Source organism: Urtica dioica, chromosome 10 (assembly GCF_054948205.1).
Source record: "Urtica dioica subsp. dioica isolate 48M chromosome 10, U.dioica_male_clone48M_v1_H2, whole genome shotgun sequence".
NCBI lineage: Eukaryota > Viridiplantae > Streptophyta > Magnoliopsida > Rosales > Urticaceae > Urtica > Urtica dioica.
In genome coordinates this window covers 15498349-15515965 of record NC_142765.1, presented here as the reverse complement: position 1 = coordinate 15515965, position 17617 = coordinate 15498349, and the positions used below count along the sequence as shown (strand labels likewise).

The window sequence follows — 17617 nt, the reverse complement described above, 5'->3', positions numbered from 1 at the left end:
AAAACAAAAACGTCGACGCACGGGCACGTATGTTTTTATTACACAGAGAACAATATGGTTGAAGAAAGACATACGTTCATGAATCATGACACAATGTACACATAATCCACACATCCTCTAACAGTCAACACCAAACCCATAAAACCATTACAAAACATTAAATTATTAAAAAAAAAAAAATACGAAAGAAAAAAAAAAGATAACATCAAACTGATGAGGCCTTGAACCCATAAAGAACCAGGCCCAAACCGGTCACACTTCATTTCTTAGCTTCCTGAGTGGTCCCACTGCGGGTCCCACCTTCCTGGGCCTTGGACTGAACCGCCTCGCCGGCCTCCTTCGCCTTCTGGCCCAAGTACCCGGCGGTGTCCTGCACGCGCCACCCCGCGTGCTCCGCCTTCTCCGGCAGAGCTCCCCGGAGCCTCCGCACGTACCCGGCGAGCCACGACAGTGACGACAGCCCTGCGATCCCGAGCCCGCCGGAGGTCAGGAACCCCGCGACGGCGAGCGAGATCGCCAGCGCCGCCGGGACCAGCACCGGGCTGAAGATCAGGAACACTGGCAGAGCCACGGCCGTGCCGACGAGCGTGGCGGCGAGGGCTCCGCCTGAGATTAAGAGGAGGAGCACTCCGAGGGGGAGAAGCGTCACGACGGTGAGGATCTGCTGCGTCGACAAGCCTCTATGCTCTTGGGAGTACGGTGAGGCTCTTCCTCCGACGCCGATCAGGCCTTGCTCGCCTGGTCTTTGTTGTCCGTACTGAGTTCTTCCATAGTCGGCCATTTTGAGAGAGAGAGAGAGAGAGAAGTGAAGTTTATCGGATTACTATGAAACGAAGAATTGCTTAGTTGTGTGTGTTTTAATATAAAGAGGAAAAGAGGAGTGGAAAGGGCTTGGAATTTGGACACGAGTGTGGGAGGAGGTTGACACTTGTGGTTTAGAGAGACTACGTGGTACGTGAGACGTGTAATGGGCTTGCATGGCTACTTTGTCGTTTTGCATGGATTTCGGCTTATTTTTCACTACGTACTATCCTCCAGATGGAGATCATGTATATCCTCTTCTTTTTTTTTTTTTTTTTTTTTTTTTTTTTTGGTGTAAGCTTGGTATTACTTTTTATTTTAGCGCTTGTCTATACTTTTTTCTTGCGTTCATCTTTGCACAAATTAAATATGTTTGGCAAAAAATAATTTATTTAATTCTGAAACAATAAAAAATAACACACTGCTGCAGGAAAGTGTGTGATTATAACAAAATTTATGATGCTAATGTTGTTGTGTGATAATCAAGATCTGAAAAATTATTTTTATAATAACATATACTAGCAATAAATCTTTATATTATGAATGTTTATTAATTTTATTAATAAGTATTGATTATCATTAACGTCAATACAATACAAAATACTTCTAAGGTTTGCAAATACAATCAAATAACTTCGTTTTTGACAAATACTTGTGCACATGCAACCCAACAATCACAACACTCACTATTACACATAGGAATATAATCGCGCCCAAAAAGTGACGCAATAGGTCATTTGCGCCGCTTTTATGGGCGACGCCAGAAGCCCCGACGCAATAGGTTTGGAACGTATCTTTTACAAAAACGACGTTTCATGTAGCGTCACGTCAAATCTAGCGTGCAAATTCAGTGGGGCGTCGTTTGATTAAAAGCGATGTAATAGACGCCGTGTCGCTCTATTAATGAGTGACGCAAGAAGTATACAACGACGCAATAGGTCTCCGAGTCGTTGCCCAGAAAAGCGACGCAACAGGTATAAAAATATTATTTTTATGCTTGCGTCAGTCGATATATCACTACTACAAAACAATTTTCCGGTGCGTAAGTGTATTAGGTACGACATGTCGCACCTAAGTGGGCATTAGGTGCGACATGTCGCACCAGATACCCTTCCGGAAAACTAAAATTTTCGCTAAATTTAAGTGGTATCCGGTGCGACAAGTCACACCTAATACTTTTTGGTGCGACTTTGTCGCACCTTAAGGTTTCAAAATTTTAAGCGGGCCTTAAATCCCTCCGAATATTTTCAATGTGAAAATTACTTTTCGGTGAGACATTATGTCGCACCCAATAATATCATCAGGGTCGACTTGTCGCACCGAATATGGACATAATCGCACTCAATATAGTTTTTTTTAAATGATTGAAATATATCGATTATCCATTATTTCTAGTAGCTTCAAAACAATATATATACATATTTCAGACATAATACACAGAAGTATAAAATTCACATACTAGAACGTGATACGAGGATGTTCATGCAATGACGTGGTACACTTCCTTAATCTGTTTTTTATTCTCGACCGTAAATTTTGTGACAAGTTATTAAATTTTTGAATTGTTATTTATGGTCGTGTATGACATATATTATTTTGACGCGAGTTTCTTTTTTTCGTGAATGTCACCGTTGAATTACATCCAAGCGAGTTCAGGGAACTGTTCACGTACGGTGAACCAGGAAAGGAACTATGGGAACAACAAACGTTCAGGGTCATCTTCGAAGAAGACCCAGTCTGCTGGAAGATCACAACCGTCCCAATGCAGTAGATAAGGGGGAAAACACGTAGGTAAATGTTTTGCCCGTAATCTGGTGTGCTACCATTGCGGGAAAGAGGGTCACCTGTCGCGAGCATGCAAAACTCCGGAAGAAAAGATCCCCGCCTCGAAAGAGCAATCAAAGCACGGTGACAACGCTTCTTTTCTTAGTTGGCATGCGCGGTGATGGAGACTCGGGTGGTGATGATGGCACGCGAAGATAAGAGAGGAAGGAGAGATATGAGATGGTGTCAATGGTGATGATAATCCGTGATAATGGAGATTGAGCTAACAATTTTTTTTTCTCCTGCTTGCAGATGGATGCGCGACTGGAGAACCAGGAAGAAGAAAAAAAAATCGGGAGAAAGGAGAAGAGAAAAAGAAAAGAAAAAAATGAGGAAAAAGAAATAAAAATTTCCTTTTATATGAAGCAAGAATGTCCTAATTGCTCATTAAATCCTCATTCTCTTAGTCTTTAGTCCATAAACAAACCTAACAACATATGAAGAGAAATGTAGATTTGCATGAACAAACTCTTCATGGTTTTCTTAGAAAAATATATTCGCAATCTAAGGATCAAAAGACTATTGATCCCAGTACGATTGTTAGGAGAATTTATGATGTCTGATTTTGGGACATTGAGAGTTGGAGACTATATAGTTCTTCTAGGTATCTTCCGAAGGTACTGAATTGACTAGTGCACTTCTAGAGACAGAATAAGAACAAACCATTTAACCTCTTATGTCTCAAAGTCACTACGTATGAATTGCATCATGAGTAACTGTGTGAAGATGTCATAGATATGGAATTCATGTACAAGATTGCTGAAATGCAATGTATATCATCTCATGCTTTGTTCCTTGGAATGTGAATAAATGATCTGGCCAGTGTCCAAATTGAGTCATGACTCTTTTGGATGAAACAATGTGACTTGTTGGCTCCTCGTCAATACATTGTTTCTAACTTATTCACAAGCGACAAAGGAGTTGAGGAAATAACAGCTAGAATGGTAAAATGGTAATTTTGTAAATCCCGACTAGCTGATGATATTCATGAAGGGTAAACATAGATAATATTCAATGGATCCACTCATCACAATTAAGTTGAATTCTTGAGTAGAAAATAAATTCATATGAACCGAGAGATTCTCATTGTCAACTCTTTAGTGGAGTCAGTTGACATTAAGCTAAACTTGGAATAGGTTTTTGAACTTTTGAGTCCAAGTATGTTAGCTCAAGCTTTGTTCGTTTGGATCCATGAGGTCACTGTCACAAATCATATCGAGTAGGAATAGTTAAACTAGAAGCTAAGTCAAAACAAGAACGAGACAAGTTTTATGAAAATTGTCAAAAGGGTATTTTTGTCTTTTTGGACATAGGATGAAATGAGTGTCAAATTTTTTTTGACATGGTCATATGATGACTTAAATCACTCGGCGATGATGAGTTCATTAGGCCTTGTGGATTAATTTTATGTTGGAATCTATCTAGGGTTTAAGAAAATAATTAATGCTTCGGTAAGCGGCGGAATTTTAAAAATTTTCTTTTACAAGTAAAAACAGTTTTTTACTAACCTAGACAAAGTGCAAGTACATGTAATTAAAAACTAATATGAGCTAAGAAGTTTACTAACCTTTCTTGAAGCTTGATCTTTGAGAAGCTCTTAGAAAGTTGCAACGCTCGTCTCCCCTCGCAGCACGTCTCTCTTTCTTTCCTCGGCACCTCGAGCAACCACGAAAGTTTCTATCACTAAATCACTCGAAATAAAGGAATTAGTGAGTGGGCACTTTTAAACACTACGACTTAAGAACGAGTCTTGAAGTCGCAGAGCTAAACACTAGGTCGAGTGAGGACCTAGGTGCCAAAACAAGAAAAATCGAAAATAAACTAGAGAGAGAGAGAAGAGGGGCGGCAACCACAAGTTCTAGAGAGAGAAGCTCTCAATCTCTAACTTATGTGGAATGAGAAAAATGAGAAGAATGAGGCTCCTATTTATAGGAGAGGACTTACCTTCAATAAGGTAGTTTCCTCTTCTATATTGAATATCACATATTCATGAAGAAATCCATTGTTTCCCTTTTCAATTTGGGCGTGTAAGGCATCACCTATGCCACATGGATTTGTTTCCTCATTTATTCTCTCCCTCTTTGACTTGTCTTGGCCGAACTTCCTTGTTCCTCTTAGAGGAAATTTGTTTCCTCTTTTTCTTTTGGCAAGTATCTTGATACATTCATGCACAAAATATTCTCTCTCTCTCTTTGGGTATGTTGGGTGCCTAGCATCATTCTAGAAAGGCCTTCTAGAAGCTTTTCCATTTGTTCATGACAACATGAAAAAGGCCCATTAAGAATTTTCAATAAAATTCTTATGAAATGAAATTAATCCACAAGGCCCAATTAATCTTATTATGGCCGAGTGTTACTTGTCATCAAATGACCATGTCAAAAAAATTTATTGACATTCATTTCATCCTATGTCTCAAAAGACAAAAATACCCTTTTGACAATTTTCGTTCTTGTTTTGACTTAGCTTCCAGTTTAACTATTCCTATCGATGTGATTCGTGACAGTGACCTCATGGACCCAAATGAACAAAGCTTGAGCTAAACACTTGGACTCAAAAGTTCACAAACCTTTTCCAAGTTTAGCTTAATGCCAACTGACTCCACTAAAGAGCTGACACTGAAAATCTCTCGGTTCAAATGAATTTATTTTCTACTCAAGAATTCACCTAATTATAATGAGCGGATCCACTGAATATTATCTATGCTACCCTTCATGAATGTCATCAGCTAGTCGGGATTTACTAAATTACCATTTTACCCTTCTAGCTATTATTTCCTCAACTCCTTTGTCGCTTGTGAATAAGTTAGAAACAATGTATATGACGAGGAGCTAAAAAGTCACATTGTTTCCTCCAAAAGAGTCAGGACTCAATTTGGACACTGGCCAGTTCATTTATTCACACTCCAAGGAACAAAGCATGAGGTGACATACATTGCATTTCAGCAATCTTGTACATGAATTCCGTATCTATGAGAACTTCACAAAGTTACTCATGACATTCTCACAACTTAGTACTTCACCAATAGGCCCTGTTCGGAATCACATAGTGAGTCCGAACTCTGACTTTCTCAAATGAGAATACTAAGCTATGAAATGACATGTCTCATTTCAGGATTAAGGTAGGCATGATGCAATTCATACGTAGTGACTTCGAGACATAAGAGGTTAAATGGTTTGTTCTTATCTTGTCTCTAGAAGTGCACTGGTCAATTCAGTACCTTTGGAAGATACCTAGAAGAACTATAGAGTCTCCAACTCTCAATGCCTCATAACCAGACATCATAGATTCTTCTAACAATCGTACTGAGGTCAATAGTCCTTTGACCCTAAGATTGCGAATATATCGTTTTAAGCAAACTACGAAGAGTTTGTTCATGCAAATCTACATTTGTCTCGTCGTAAGTTGTTAAGTATGTTTATGGACTAAAGACTAAGGTTTTATCATAAAACTTCAAACAGACAAGGAAGAATGAATGAACGTTTCAACTTTTATTAATAAATAAGCAATTACAAGCAAGAGTCTTTGTGAGACTATATGACATCAAATGTACATAAATAGACACTACTACTCTTCTTGTGGGCACCATTGACAACATTTTATTTCATAGAATTTTACTTGAAAATTCTTAAGAGGCCTTTCTTATGTTAATCAACAAATTTCCCCTAAGAGGAAATGAGGTAGGCGCCTAAGAGAGAGACAAGGCAAGGCAAGGAACAAAAAATGAAACAAATCCAAGCCTTCTAGAAGGCTTGCCTTGGCCGATTATGTCATAGAGGAAAAGAGGAAATTGGCTCATGAATATGTGATATTCTATAGAAGAGGAAACTACCTTATTGAAGGTAAGACCTCTCCTATAAATAGGAGCCTCATTCTTCTCATTTTTCTCATTCCACATAAGTTAGAGATTGAGAGCCTCTCTCTCTAGACCTTGTGGCCGCCCCTCTCCTCTCTCTCTCTCTATTCAATTTCGTTTTTATTGTTTTGGCACCTAGGTCCTCATTTGACCTAGAGTTTAGCTCTGCGACTTCAAGACTCGTTCTTAAGTCGTAGTGTTTAAAAGTGCCCACACACTAATTCCTTTTATTTCGAGTGATTTAGTGATAGAAACTTTCGTGGTTGCTCGAGTTGCCGAGGAAAGAAAGAGAGACGTGCTGCGAGGGAGACGAACGTTTTCAACCTTCCAAAGGCTCATCAACATTCAAGCTTCTAAAGAGGTTAGTAAATTTATTATGCTCATATTAGTTTTATTTACATGTGCTTGCACTTTGTCTAGGTTAGTAAAAACTGTTTTACTTGAAAAATAAATTTTTTAAAATTCCGCCGCTTACCGAAGCGTTAAACTTTTTCTTAAACCCTAGATCAATTCCAACATCTAGAAGTGCACTGGTCAATTCAGTACCTTCAAAAGATACCCTCGGAAGAACTATAGAGTCTCCAACTCTCAATGCCTCATAACCAGACATCATAGATACTCCTAACAATCATACTGAGATCAATAGCCCTTTGATCCTTAGATTGTGAATATACTGTTTTAAGTAAACCATGAATAGTTTGTTCATGCAAATCTACAGTTGACTCTTCATTTGTTGTTAGGATTTTTTAAAGACTAAAGACTATAGTTTATCATAAAGCTTCAAACAGACAAGGAAGAATGAATGAACGTTTCAACTTTTATTAATTATTCAACAGTTATAAGAAAGAGACTTCTCAAAACTTTATTACATAATATGTATATAAGTAATTACTACTACTCTTCTTGTGGGCACCATTGACAACAATCTCCCACTTGACTCAAAGAATATGTGAGTAGTCCTTCATGCCTGATCTCTCCTGATGCTGGTCGAAGACCTTGTTTGCTAAAGCTTTGGTGAATGGATCTGCCAGGTTGTGCACCGTCGAGATCTTCTTCACCATCACGTCTCCGCGTTGCACGATCTCTCGAATCAAATGGTATTAATTTCCTCTCAATATGCTTAGAGCGCTTGTGACTACGAGGTTCTTTTGAGTTAGCGACAGCCCCACTGTTATCACAATAAAGTGTCATGGGCTCGTCGACATTTGGAATGACTTCCAAATACTTAAGGAATTTTCTAAGCCATACAGCCTCTTTGGATGCTTAACAAGAAGCCACATATTCTGCTTCCATTGTGGAGTCAGCAATGCAAGATTTCTTGATACTCCTCCAAACCACAGATCCACCATTTAGGATGAACACAAATCCTGAAGTGGATTTCCTGGAATCCTTATCCGCTTGAAAATCGGAGTCGGTATATCCTGTCATAGTAAGGTTAGTACCTGAATATGTAAGCATCAAGTTCCTAGTTCTTCGAAAATACTTAAGAACATGCTTAACAGCAATCCAGTGCTCGGGTCCAGGGTTGGATTGAAAACAGCTAACTACGCCAGTTGCAAAGCAGATATCTGGCCTAGTACAAAGCATTGCATACATGAGACTTCCCACGACTGAGGCGTAAGTAATTTTTCTCATCTCCTCAATCTCTTGTGCAGTCTTGGGAGACTGGTCCTTAGAGAGTGGGATTCCATGCCTATAGGGTGGTTGACCCTTCTTGTAGTCCTGCATCGAGAAGCGATCCATCACCTTATCAATATAAAATGCTTGAGAGAGGAACAAAGTCCGGTTCTTCTGATCTCAAAAGATTTGGATCCCTAGAATGTATGTGGCTTCTCCTCGATCCTTCATATCGAATTGCTTTGCTAGCCAGATCTCAACCTCAGATAACTTACCCACATCATTACCTATGAGTAATATATCATCGACATATAATACTAGAAACACAACTTTGCCTACGTGTATTAACTTGTAAACACATGGCTCATCTATTGACTGCTCAAAACCGAAGCTCTCCATAGTCTCATTAAATCTAATATTCCATGACCTAGATGCTTGCTTTAATCCATAAATGGACTTAGCAACTCACAAACCTTGGTCTCTTGACCTTCTTCCACGAAACCGTATGGTTAAGCCAAATAAATGCGATCGTTAAGATTTCCATTCAGGAAGGCAGTCTTAACATCTATTTGCGAGATCTCATAGTCGAGAGCTGCAACTATGGATAGAAGTATGCGGATGGATTTAAGCATCGTGATTGGCGACAAGGTATCCTCATAGGCAATACCTTTCTTTTGGGTATAATCCTTAGCCACTAGTCGTACTTTGAATGTCTCGACGTTCCCATCCGAACACATTTTCTTCTTGTATATCCACTTACACCCTACGGGTTTAATCCCTTCAGGAAGGTCTACAAGTTTCCAGACTTTGTTGACATACATCGAGTGCATTTCAACTTTCATGGTGTCAAGCCAAATGTTTTATTCAGAACCAGCCATTGCATGGATGTAGGAAACATAGTCATCCATGTCAGAGACAGCTACGAGAGTATCTCCGTAAGACATGTACCTGCAGGTTTTTGAGAAACCCTCATACTACGCAAAGTACTACTTGACGAGATTATGATGAGTTAGGTTGTGTTTCAGCTGGGGTAAGAACAGTTCTTACATATGACGTAGAAGCATCCTCACCTAACTTTTCTTCAAGCACAATTTTGCTTCTAGGTTTTACATCTATCATAAAGTCCTCCTCAAGGAAACGAGCGTTCGTGCTAATGAACGTCTTGTCATCCTTGGAACTATAGAATGCGAAACCTTTGGTTTCCTTCAGATATCCAATAAACAAACATAATTCTGACCAACTAGCCAACTTGCTAGTCTTTTGCCTTAGCACATGTGCAGGGCAACCCCAAATTCTGATGTGGCCTAGATTTACTTTACGGCCAGTCCATCGTTCATAAGGAGTACCAAGAACCGTTTTAGATGGGACTTGGTTCAGAATATAAGCTGCTATTTCGAGGGCATATACCTAAAAGGAAAGTGTGAAACCCCAAAACTTAGCCATTTCAGAATTTAAAATTTGATGTATGTGAATTTTATTTATGAGCTATTTGTTATGTGTTATGTATGTATGCTCGTTTTCATGGTATGAGATATATTCTCCAAGAGATTTCTTTCTAATAAACTTGCATTAGTCAAAATTATACATGAGTGATATTTGTGTAATATGTTAACACTTTTGTAATCAGATATGCATATCATATTATATATATATATATATATATATATATATATATATATATATATATATATTGTTGTCAATGGTGCCCACAAGAAGAGTTGTAGTCTTTATTTTGTACATTTGATGTAATAAAGTCTCACGAAGACTCTTGCTTGTAATTGCTTATTCATTAATAAAAAGTTGAAACGTTCATTCATTCTTCCATGTCTGTTTGAAGCTTTATGATAAAACATTAGTCTTTAGTCCATAAACAAACTAAACAACTTACGAAGAGACAAATGTAGATTTGCGTGAACAAACTCTTCGTAGTTTGCTTAAAACGATATATTCGCAATCTAAGGGTCAAAGGACTATTGACCTCAGTATGATTGTTAGAAGAATCTATGATGTCTGGTTATGAGGCATTGAGAGTTGGAGACTCTATAGTTCTTCTAGGTATCTTCGGAAGGTACTGAATTGACCAGTGCACTTCTAGAGACAAGATAAGAACAAACCATTTAACCTCTTATGTCTCGAAGTCACTACGTATGAATTGCATCGTGCTTACCTTAATCCTGAAATGAGACATGCCATTTCACACCTTACGTATTCTCATTTGAGAAAGTCAGAGTTCGGACTCACTATGTGATTCCGAACAAGGCCTATTGGTGAAGTACTAAGTTGTGAGAATGTCATAAGTAACTTTGTGAAGATCTCATAGATATGGAATTCATGTACAAGATTGCTGAAATGCAATGTATATCACCTCATGCTTTGTTCCTTGGAGTGTGAATAAATGAACTGGCCAGTATCCAAATTGAGTCTTGACTCTTTTGGATGAAACAATGTGACTTGTTAGCTCCTCGTCAATACATTGTTTCTAACTTATTCACAAGCGACAAAGGAGTTGAGGAAATAACAGCTAGAAGGGTAAAATGGTAATTTAGTAAATTCTGACTAGCTGATGATATTCATGAAGGGTAAACACTGATAATATTCTGCGGATCCACTCATTACAATTAGGTTGAATTCTTGAGTAGAAAATAAATTCATTTGAACCGAGAGATTTTCAGTGTCAACTCTTTAGTGGAGTCAGTTGACATTAAGCTAAACTTGGAAAAGGTTTGTGAACTTTTGAATCCAAGAGTTTAGCTCAAGCTTTGTTCATTTGGATCCATGAGGTCACTGTCACGAATCACATCGAGTAGGAATAGTTAAACTGGAAGCTAAGTCAAATCAAGAACGAAAATTGTCAAAAGGGTATTTTTGTCTTTTGAGACATAGGATGAAATGAATGTCAATAAATATTTTGACATGGTCATTTGATGACAAGTAACACTCGACCAAAATTAGATTTATTAGGCCTTGTGGATTAATTTCATTTCATAAGAATTTTATTGAAAATTCTTAATTTGCCTTTTTCATGTTGTCATGAATAAATGGAAAAGCTTCTAGAAGCCTTTTCCACCCTATATGGGCGCCCAACATACCGAAGAGAAAGAGAGAATATTTTGTGCATAAATGTATCAAGATACTTGCCAAAAGAAAAAGAGGAAACAAATTTCCTATGCATGGCAATAGGAATTTCGGCCAAGTGAGTCAAAGGCAATGCAAGGAACAAAAAAGGAAAAAAAATCCAAGCCTTCTAGAAGGCTGCCTTGGCCGTGTGACATAAGTGGGAAGGAGGCAATATTTGCTCATGAATATGTGATATTCTATAGAAGAGGAAACTACCTTATTGAAGCTGAGACCTCTCCTATAAATAGGAGCCTCATTCTTCTCATTTCAATCATCCAAGTTTAAGAGATTTGAGAGACTCTCTCTCTAGAACTTGGCCGATCCTCTCTCTCTCTCTCTCTCTCTAGTTAATTTTCGGTTTTTGTTTTGGCACCTAGGTCCTCACTTGACCTAGTGTTTAGCTCTCCGACTTCAAGACTCGTTCTTAAGTCGTACTGTTTAAAAGTGCCCACACACTAATTCATTTTCTCTCGAGTGATTTAGTGATAGAAACTTTCGTGGTTGCTCGAGTTGCCGAGGAAGGAAGAGAGACGTGCTGCGAGGGGAGACGAACGTTGCAATCTTTTTCCAAAAGCTTCTCAACGTTCAAGCGTCTAAAAAGGTTAGTAAACTTCTATGCTCATATTAGTTTTTATTTACATGTGTTTGCTCTTTGTCTAGGTTAGTAAAAATTGTTTTACTTGAAAAAGAAAATTTTTAAAATTCCGCCGCTTAACGAAGCGTTAAACTTTTTCTTAAACCCTAAATCCATTCCAACACACATATATATATATATATATATATATATATATATATATATATATATATATATATATATATAAGTTCTAACTACATGAGAATCAGTTTATACGTGCATGTGTATATTATATATATAATAGTAAAAAAAAATATCCACTTTTTTCTAAGCAATAGAATTAAGATAAGTATGACGGTCCGAAAAGTCGGATCATCACAGTTGGTATCAGAGCAATGAATCTAAGCCGACCGTAAGGCCTTTGAAGCATTCATGAACTCGAATCCCCTAACACTTTTCGGAGACGGAAGACCAGATGATTGTGCACTTGCTTGGTGTACAAACATGGAGGAACGTTTCCACCTACTGAAGATGCATGGCAGTATGCCAACTTAAGGTCCCGGCACTCTCCTATTGGAAGGAGAAGCTCAGGAAACACCAAAGTGCGGAGTGGAACATAATGAAGGAAGGTATCCTACGCCACTTCACCACAAAAAGGATTTGACGGAAAGATCACAAGATACATCTATCGTCGAAATTCTGAGACATGGAGGATGATGCCTGAAGAAACATTCGAGGATTACTACCACCGGTTCAATAGCAGTTTTAGCCGCCGGCCAGAATCAATTACCGATGAAGAGCTAATTCAACTATTTTGGGATAAGCTATCCGATTTCGAGAAAAATAGGGGGAAAGCTAAATTTTGCGAACCCCCTTCAAAGCCTTCTAGATCTACGCTTGAAGAATTCCTTTCTGACATGGAATTACTCATATATCCCTCGTCATGGATTAGAAGAAATTGTTGTCAATGGTGCCCACAAGAAGAGTTCTAGTCTTCACTTTTGTACATTTGATGTAATAAAGTCTCACAAAGACTCTTGCTTGTAATTGCCTATTCATTAATAAAAAAGTTGAAACGTTCATTCATTCTTCTTTGTCTGAAGCGTTATGATAAAACCTTAGTCTTTAGTCCATAAACAAACCTAACAACATATGAAGAGAAATGTAGATTTGCATGAACAAACTCTTCATGGTTTGCTTAAAAAAATATATTCGCAATCTAAGGATCAAAAGACTATTGATCTCAGTACGATTGTTAGGAGAATTTATGATGTCTGGTTTTGGGACATTGAGAGTTGGAGACTTTATAGTTCTTCTAGGTATCTTCCGAAGGTACTGAATTGACCAGTGCACTTCTAGAGACAAAATAAGAACAAATTATTTAACCTCTTATGTCTCAAAGTCACTACGTATGAATTGCATCATGAGAAACTGTGTGAAGATCTCATAGATATGGAATTCATGTACAAGATTGCTGAAATGCAATGTATATCATCTCATGCTTTGTTCCTTGGAATGTGAATAAATGATCTGGCCAGTGTCCAAATTGAGTCATGACTCTTTTGGATGAAACAATGTGACTTGTTGGCTCCTCGTCAATACATTGTTTCTAACTTATTCACAAGCGACAAAGGAGTTGAGGAAATAACAGCTAGAATGGTAAAATGGTAATTTTGTAAATCCCGACTAGCTGATGATATTCATGAAGGGTAAACATAGTTAATATTCAGTGGATCCACTCATCACAATTAAGTTGAATTCTTGAGTAGAAAATAAATTCATATGAACCGAGAGATTCTCATTGTCAACTCTTTAGTGGAGTCAGTTGACATTAAGCTAAACTTGGAATAGGTTTTTGAACTTTTGAGTCCAAGTATGTTAGCTCAAGCTTTGTTCGTTTGGATCCATGAGGTCACTGTCACAAATCATATCGAGTAGGAATAGTTAAACTAGAAGCTAAGTCAAAACAAGAACGAGACAAGTTTTATGAAAATTGTCAAAAGGGTATTTTTGTCTTTTTGGACATAGGATGACATGAGTGTCAAATTTTTTTTTTGACATGGTCATATGATGACTTAAATCACTCGGCGATGATGAGTTCATTAGGCCTTGTGGATTAATTTTATTTCATAGAATTTTACTTGAAAATTATTAAGAGGCCTTTCTTATGTTGTTATGAACAAATGAAGAAACATCTAGAAGCTCTTTTTAGATGCTCTTGGCCGCCCAACATAGCTAGAAAAGGAGAGAGTATTTTTTGCATTGATGTATCAAAGATACTTGCCAAAAGAAAAAGAGGAAACAAATTTCCTCCGTGAGGAAAGGGAATTTCGGCCACGAAGCAAGAGGGAAGCAAAATAGGAAACAAATCCAAGCCTTTTAGAAGGTTTCTTGGCCGTGTGACTCTAAGGGAAAAAGGGAAATATTTTGCTCATGAATATGTGATATTCTATAGAAGAGGAAACTACCTTATTGAAGGTGATTACTCCACTTACACCCTACGGGTTTAATCCCTTCGGGAAGGTCTACAAGTTTCCAGACTTTGTTGACATACATCGAGTGCATTTCAACTTTCATGGCGTCAAGCCAAAGGTTTGATTCATAACAAGTCATCGCTTGGCTATAGGAAACAGGGTCATCCATGTCAGAGATGGCTACGAGAGAGTCTCCATATGACATGTACCTGTCAGGCTTTTGAGTAGCCCTCCCACTACGTCGAAGTACTACTTGACGAGATTCTGAAGAGTTAGGTTGTGTTTCAGTTTGGGTAAGAACAAGACAAAATATTTTTAAGTTTGAAAATGAAAACGGTTTTTCAAAATTCAAACTAGTTTTGTAAAGATTCAATTTCAATTAAACTTTAAAAAATCAAAACATTTTAATCATTCACATTATGTTTATAATCTTATAAAAAAACATTTTTTCTCAAGAAAATTTTCTCATTCGAGTTCTATAACCCATGGTAGTGGGGCTGAAAATCCGGATTTCTAAAAAACTGGACTTTCGGAACAGCCGCGCACCTCTGAGTAAAATCGCCATAACTGGCGGCTCCGATGTCTTTTTGACCCAAAACAGGTGGCATTGGAAATAGGACAGACAGACCTTAAATTTTATTCAAGAATAATTAAATTTCGATTTCTGAGCAGAGAGTTATTCCACTATTACTGCGGATTTTACTCCAGCTCGAAGAAAAAAAAAATAATTAAAGTTCGGTCTTTTAGTGCGTAAAAAGAATCGAGTGTAACGGAACGTTTTAGGAAGTTGTTAAAGCTTTTATTTGTGTTTTATTAATATGGTAATAACATGATATAAAAGAAATAACAACAAGCATAAAACGATTCAAGCAAATAAAAGAAACTAGTAAGACAAGAAAACTAGTCACAAAATTTACTCGAAATTTTCTCAAACTTTTAAAACACGTTTTTCAATATAAAAAATTCAAAACTTTTAGAATTGATTCTAATGTGTTTTAATAACATCCCAAACTCATAGAAAATCAACATGATTTTTAATTTAAAGACAAGAGCAATAAATTTAAAAAAATCTAAGATAACAATTCTAACTTGTCACAAAATTAGTAAAGTTTCGAAAACGATTTTGAAGCTCATAATTTTAAATACATGTACATGCATATCTTTGACTATAGCTCTGATACCATTTGTTGGAATTGATCTAGGGTTTAAGAAAGAGTTTAACGCTTCGGTAAGCGGCGGAATTGTAAAAAATTTCTTTTGACAAGTAACGATTTTACTAACCTAGACAAAGAGCAAGCACATGTAAATGAAAACTATTACGAGCATAAATAATTTACTAACCTTTTTAGAAGCTTGAACGTTGATGAGCCTTCGGAAGGTTGATAACGTTCGTCTCCCTCGCAGCACGTCTCTCTTCTTGTCTCGGCAACACGAGCAACCACGATGGTTTCTATCACAAGAATCACTCGAGAGAAAAGGAATTACTGAGTGGGCACTTTTAAGCACTACGACTCGAGAACAAGTCCTAAAGTCGAAGAGCTAAAAACGCTAGGTCAAATGAGGACCTAGGTGCCAAAACAAAAACGAAATTGACTAGAGAGAGAGAGAGAGGAGTCGGCCAAGCTAGAGAGAGAAGCTCTCAAATCTCTAAAACTTGAGTTGAATGAAATGAGGAGAATAAGGCCCCTATTTATAGGAGAGGCTTTACCTTCAATAAGGTAGTTTCCTCTTCTATAGAATATCACATATTCATGAGCAAATATTGCCTTATTCCCTCATGATTCACACGGCCAAGGCAGCTTTCTAGAAGGCTTGGATTTGTTTCCTCTTTTATTCTCTTGCCTTGCCCTTAACTCACTTGGCCGATTCTCTCTTGCTATGCATAGGAAATTTGTTTCCTCTTTTTCTTTTGGCAAGTATCTTGATACATTCATGCACAAAATAATTTATCTTTCTCTCTTTATGTTGGGCGCCCAAGGCTTCTCTAGAAGGAGCTTCTAGAAGCTTCTTCATTTGTTCATGATAACATGAGAAAGGCCCATTAAGAATTTTCAATAAAATTCTTATGAAATGAAATTAATCCACAAGGCCCAATTAAACTAATTTGGCCGAGTGACATTAATTCATCAAATGACCTTGTCAAAAAAATTTATTGACATTCCTTTCATCCTATGTCCAAAAGGACAAAAATGCCCTTTTGACAATTTTCGTAAAACTTGTCTCGTTCTTGTTTTGACTTAGCTTCTAGTTTAACTATTCCTACTCGATATGATTTGTGACAGTGACCTCATGGATCCAAATGAACATAGCTTGAGCTAAACACTTGGACTCAAAACCTAAAAGCAAAGTTGGGTGAGGAAGCTTCTACCTCATCTGTAAGAACTGTTCTTACCCCAACTGAAACACAACCTAACTCTTCAGAATCTCGACATAGTGGGAGGGTTACTCAAAAGCCTGACATGTACATGTCCTATGGAGACACTCTCGTATCCGTCTCTGACATGGATGACCCTTTTTTCCTATAGCCAAGCAATGGCTTGTTCTGAATCAAACCTTTGGCTTGACGCCATGAAAGTTGAAATGCACTCGATGTATGTCAACAAAGTCTGGAAACTTGTAGACCTTCCCGAAGGGATTAAACCCGTAGGGTGTAAGTGGATATACAAGAAGAAAAGGGGTCCGGATGGGAACATCGAGACGTTCAAAGCACGACTTGTGGCTAAGGGTTATATACCCAACAAGAAGGGATTGACTATGAAGAAACCTTCTCGCCAGTCGCGATGCTTAAATCCATCCGCATACTTCTATCCATAGTTGCAGCTCTCGACTATGAGATCTAGCAAATGGATGTCAAGACTGCCTTCCTGAATGGCAATCTTGACGAGCGCATTCATATGGCTCAACCAGACGATTTCGTGGAAGAAGGTCAAGAGACCAAGGTTTGTGAGTTGCTTAAGTCCATTTATGGATTAAAGCAAGCATCTAGGTCATGGAATATTAGATTCGATGAAACCGTGAAGAGCTTCGGCTTTGGGCAGTCAATAGATGAGCCGTGTGTTTACAAGTCAATACACAAAGGTAAAGTTGTGTTTCTAGTACTATATGTTGATGATATATTACTCATAGGTTATGATGTGGATAAATTATCTAAGGTTAAGGTCTGGCTAGCAAAACAATTTGATATGAAGGATCTAGGAGAAGCCGCGTACATTCTGGGGATCCAAATTTTTCGAGATAGGAAGAACCGGACTCCGTCGCTCTCTCAAGCATCTTATATTGATAAGGTGATGGATCGCTTCTCGATGCAAGACTCCAAGAAGGGCCAAACACCCTTTAGGCATGGAGTTTCACTCTCTA

General features: G+C 37.9%; 1 protein-coding gene across 1 annotated transcript; it reads right to left on the bottom strand.

The window, feature by feature from the left end:
* LOC149383513 (oleosin H2-like) lies at positions 1-820 on the bottom strand. The gene has a single exon (XM_089629287.1). The coding sequence runs from the start codon at positions 779-781 to the stop codon at positions 260-262; it is 522 nt and encodes a 173-aa protein (XP_089485413.1). The 5' UTR covers positions 782-820; the 3' UTR covers positions 1-259.
* Between the last annotated feature and the right edge of the window lie 16797 nt (positions 821-17617).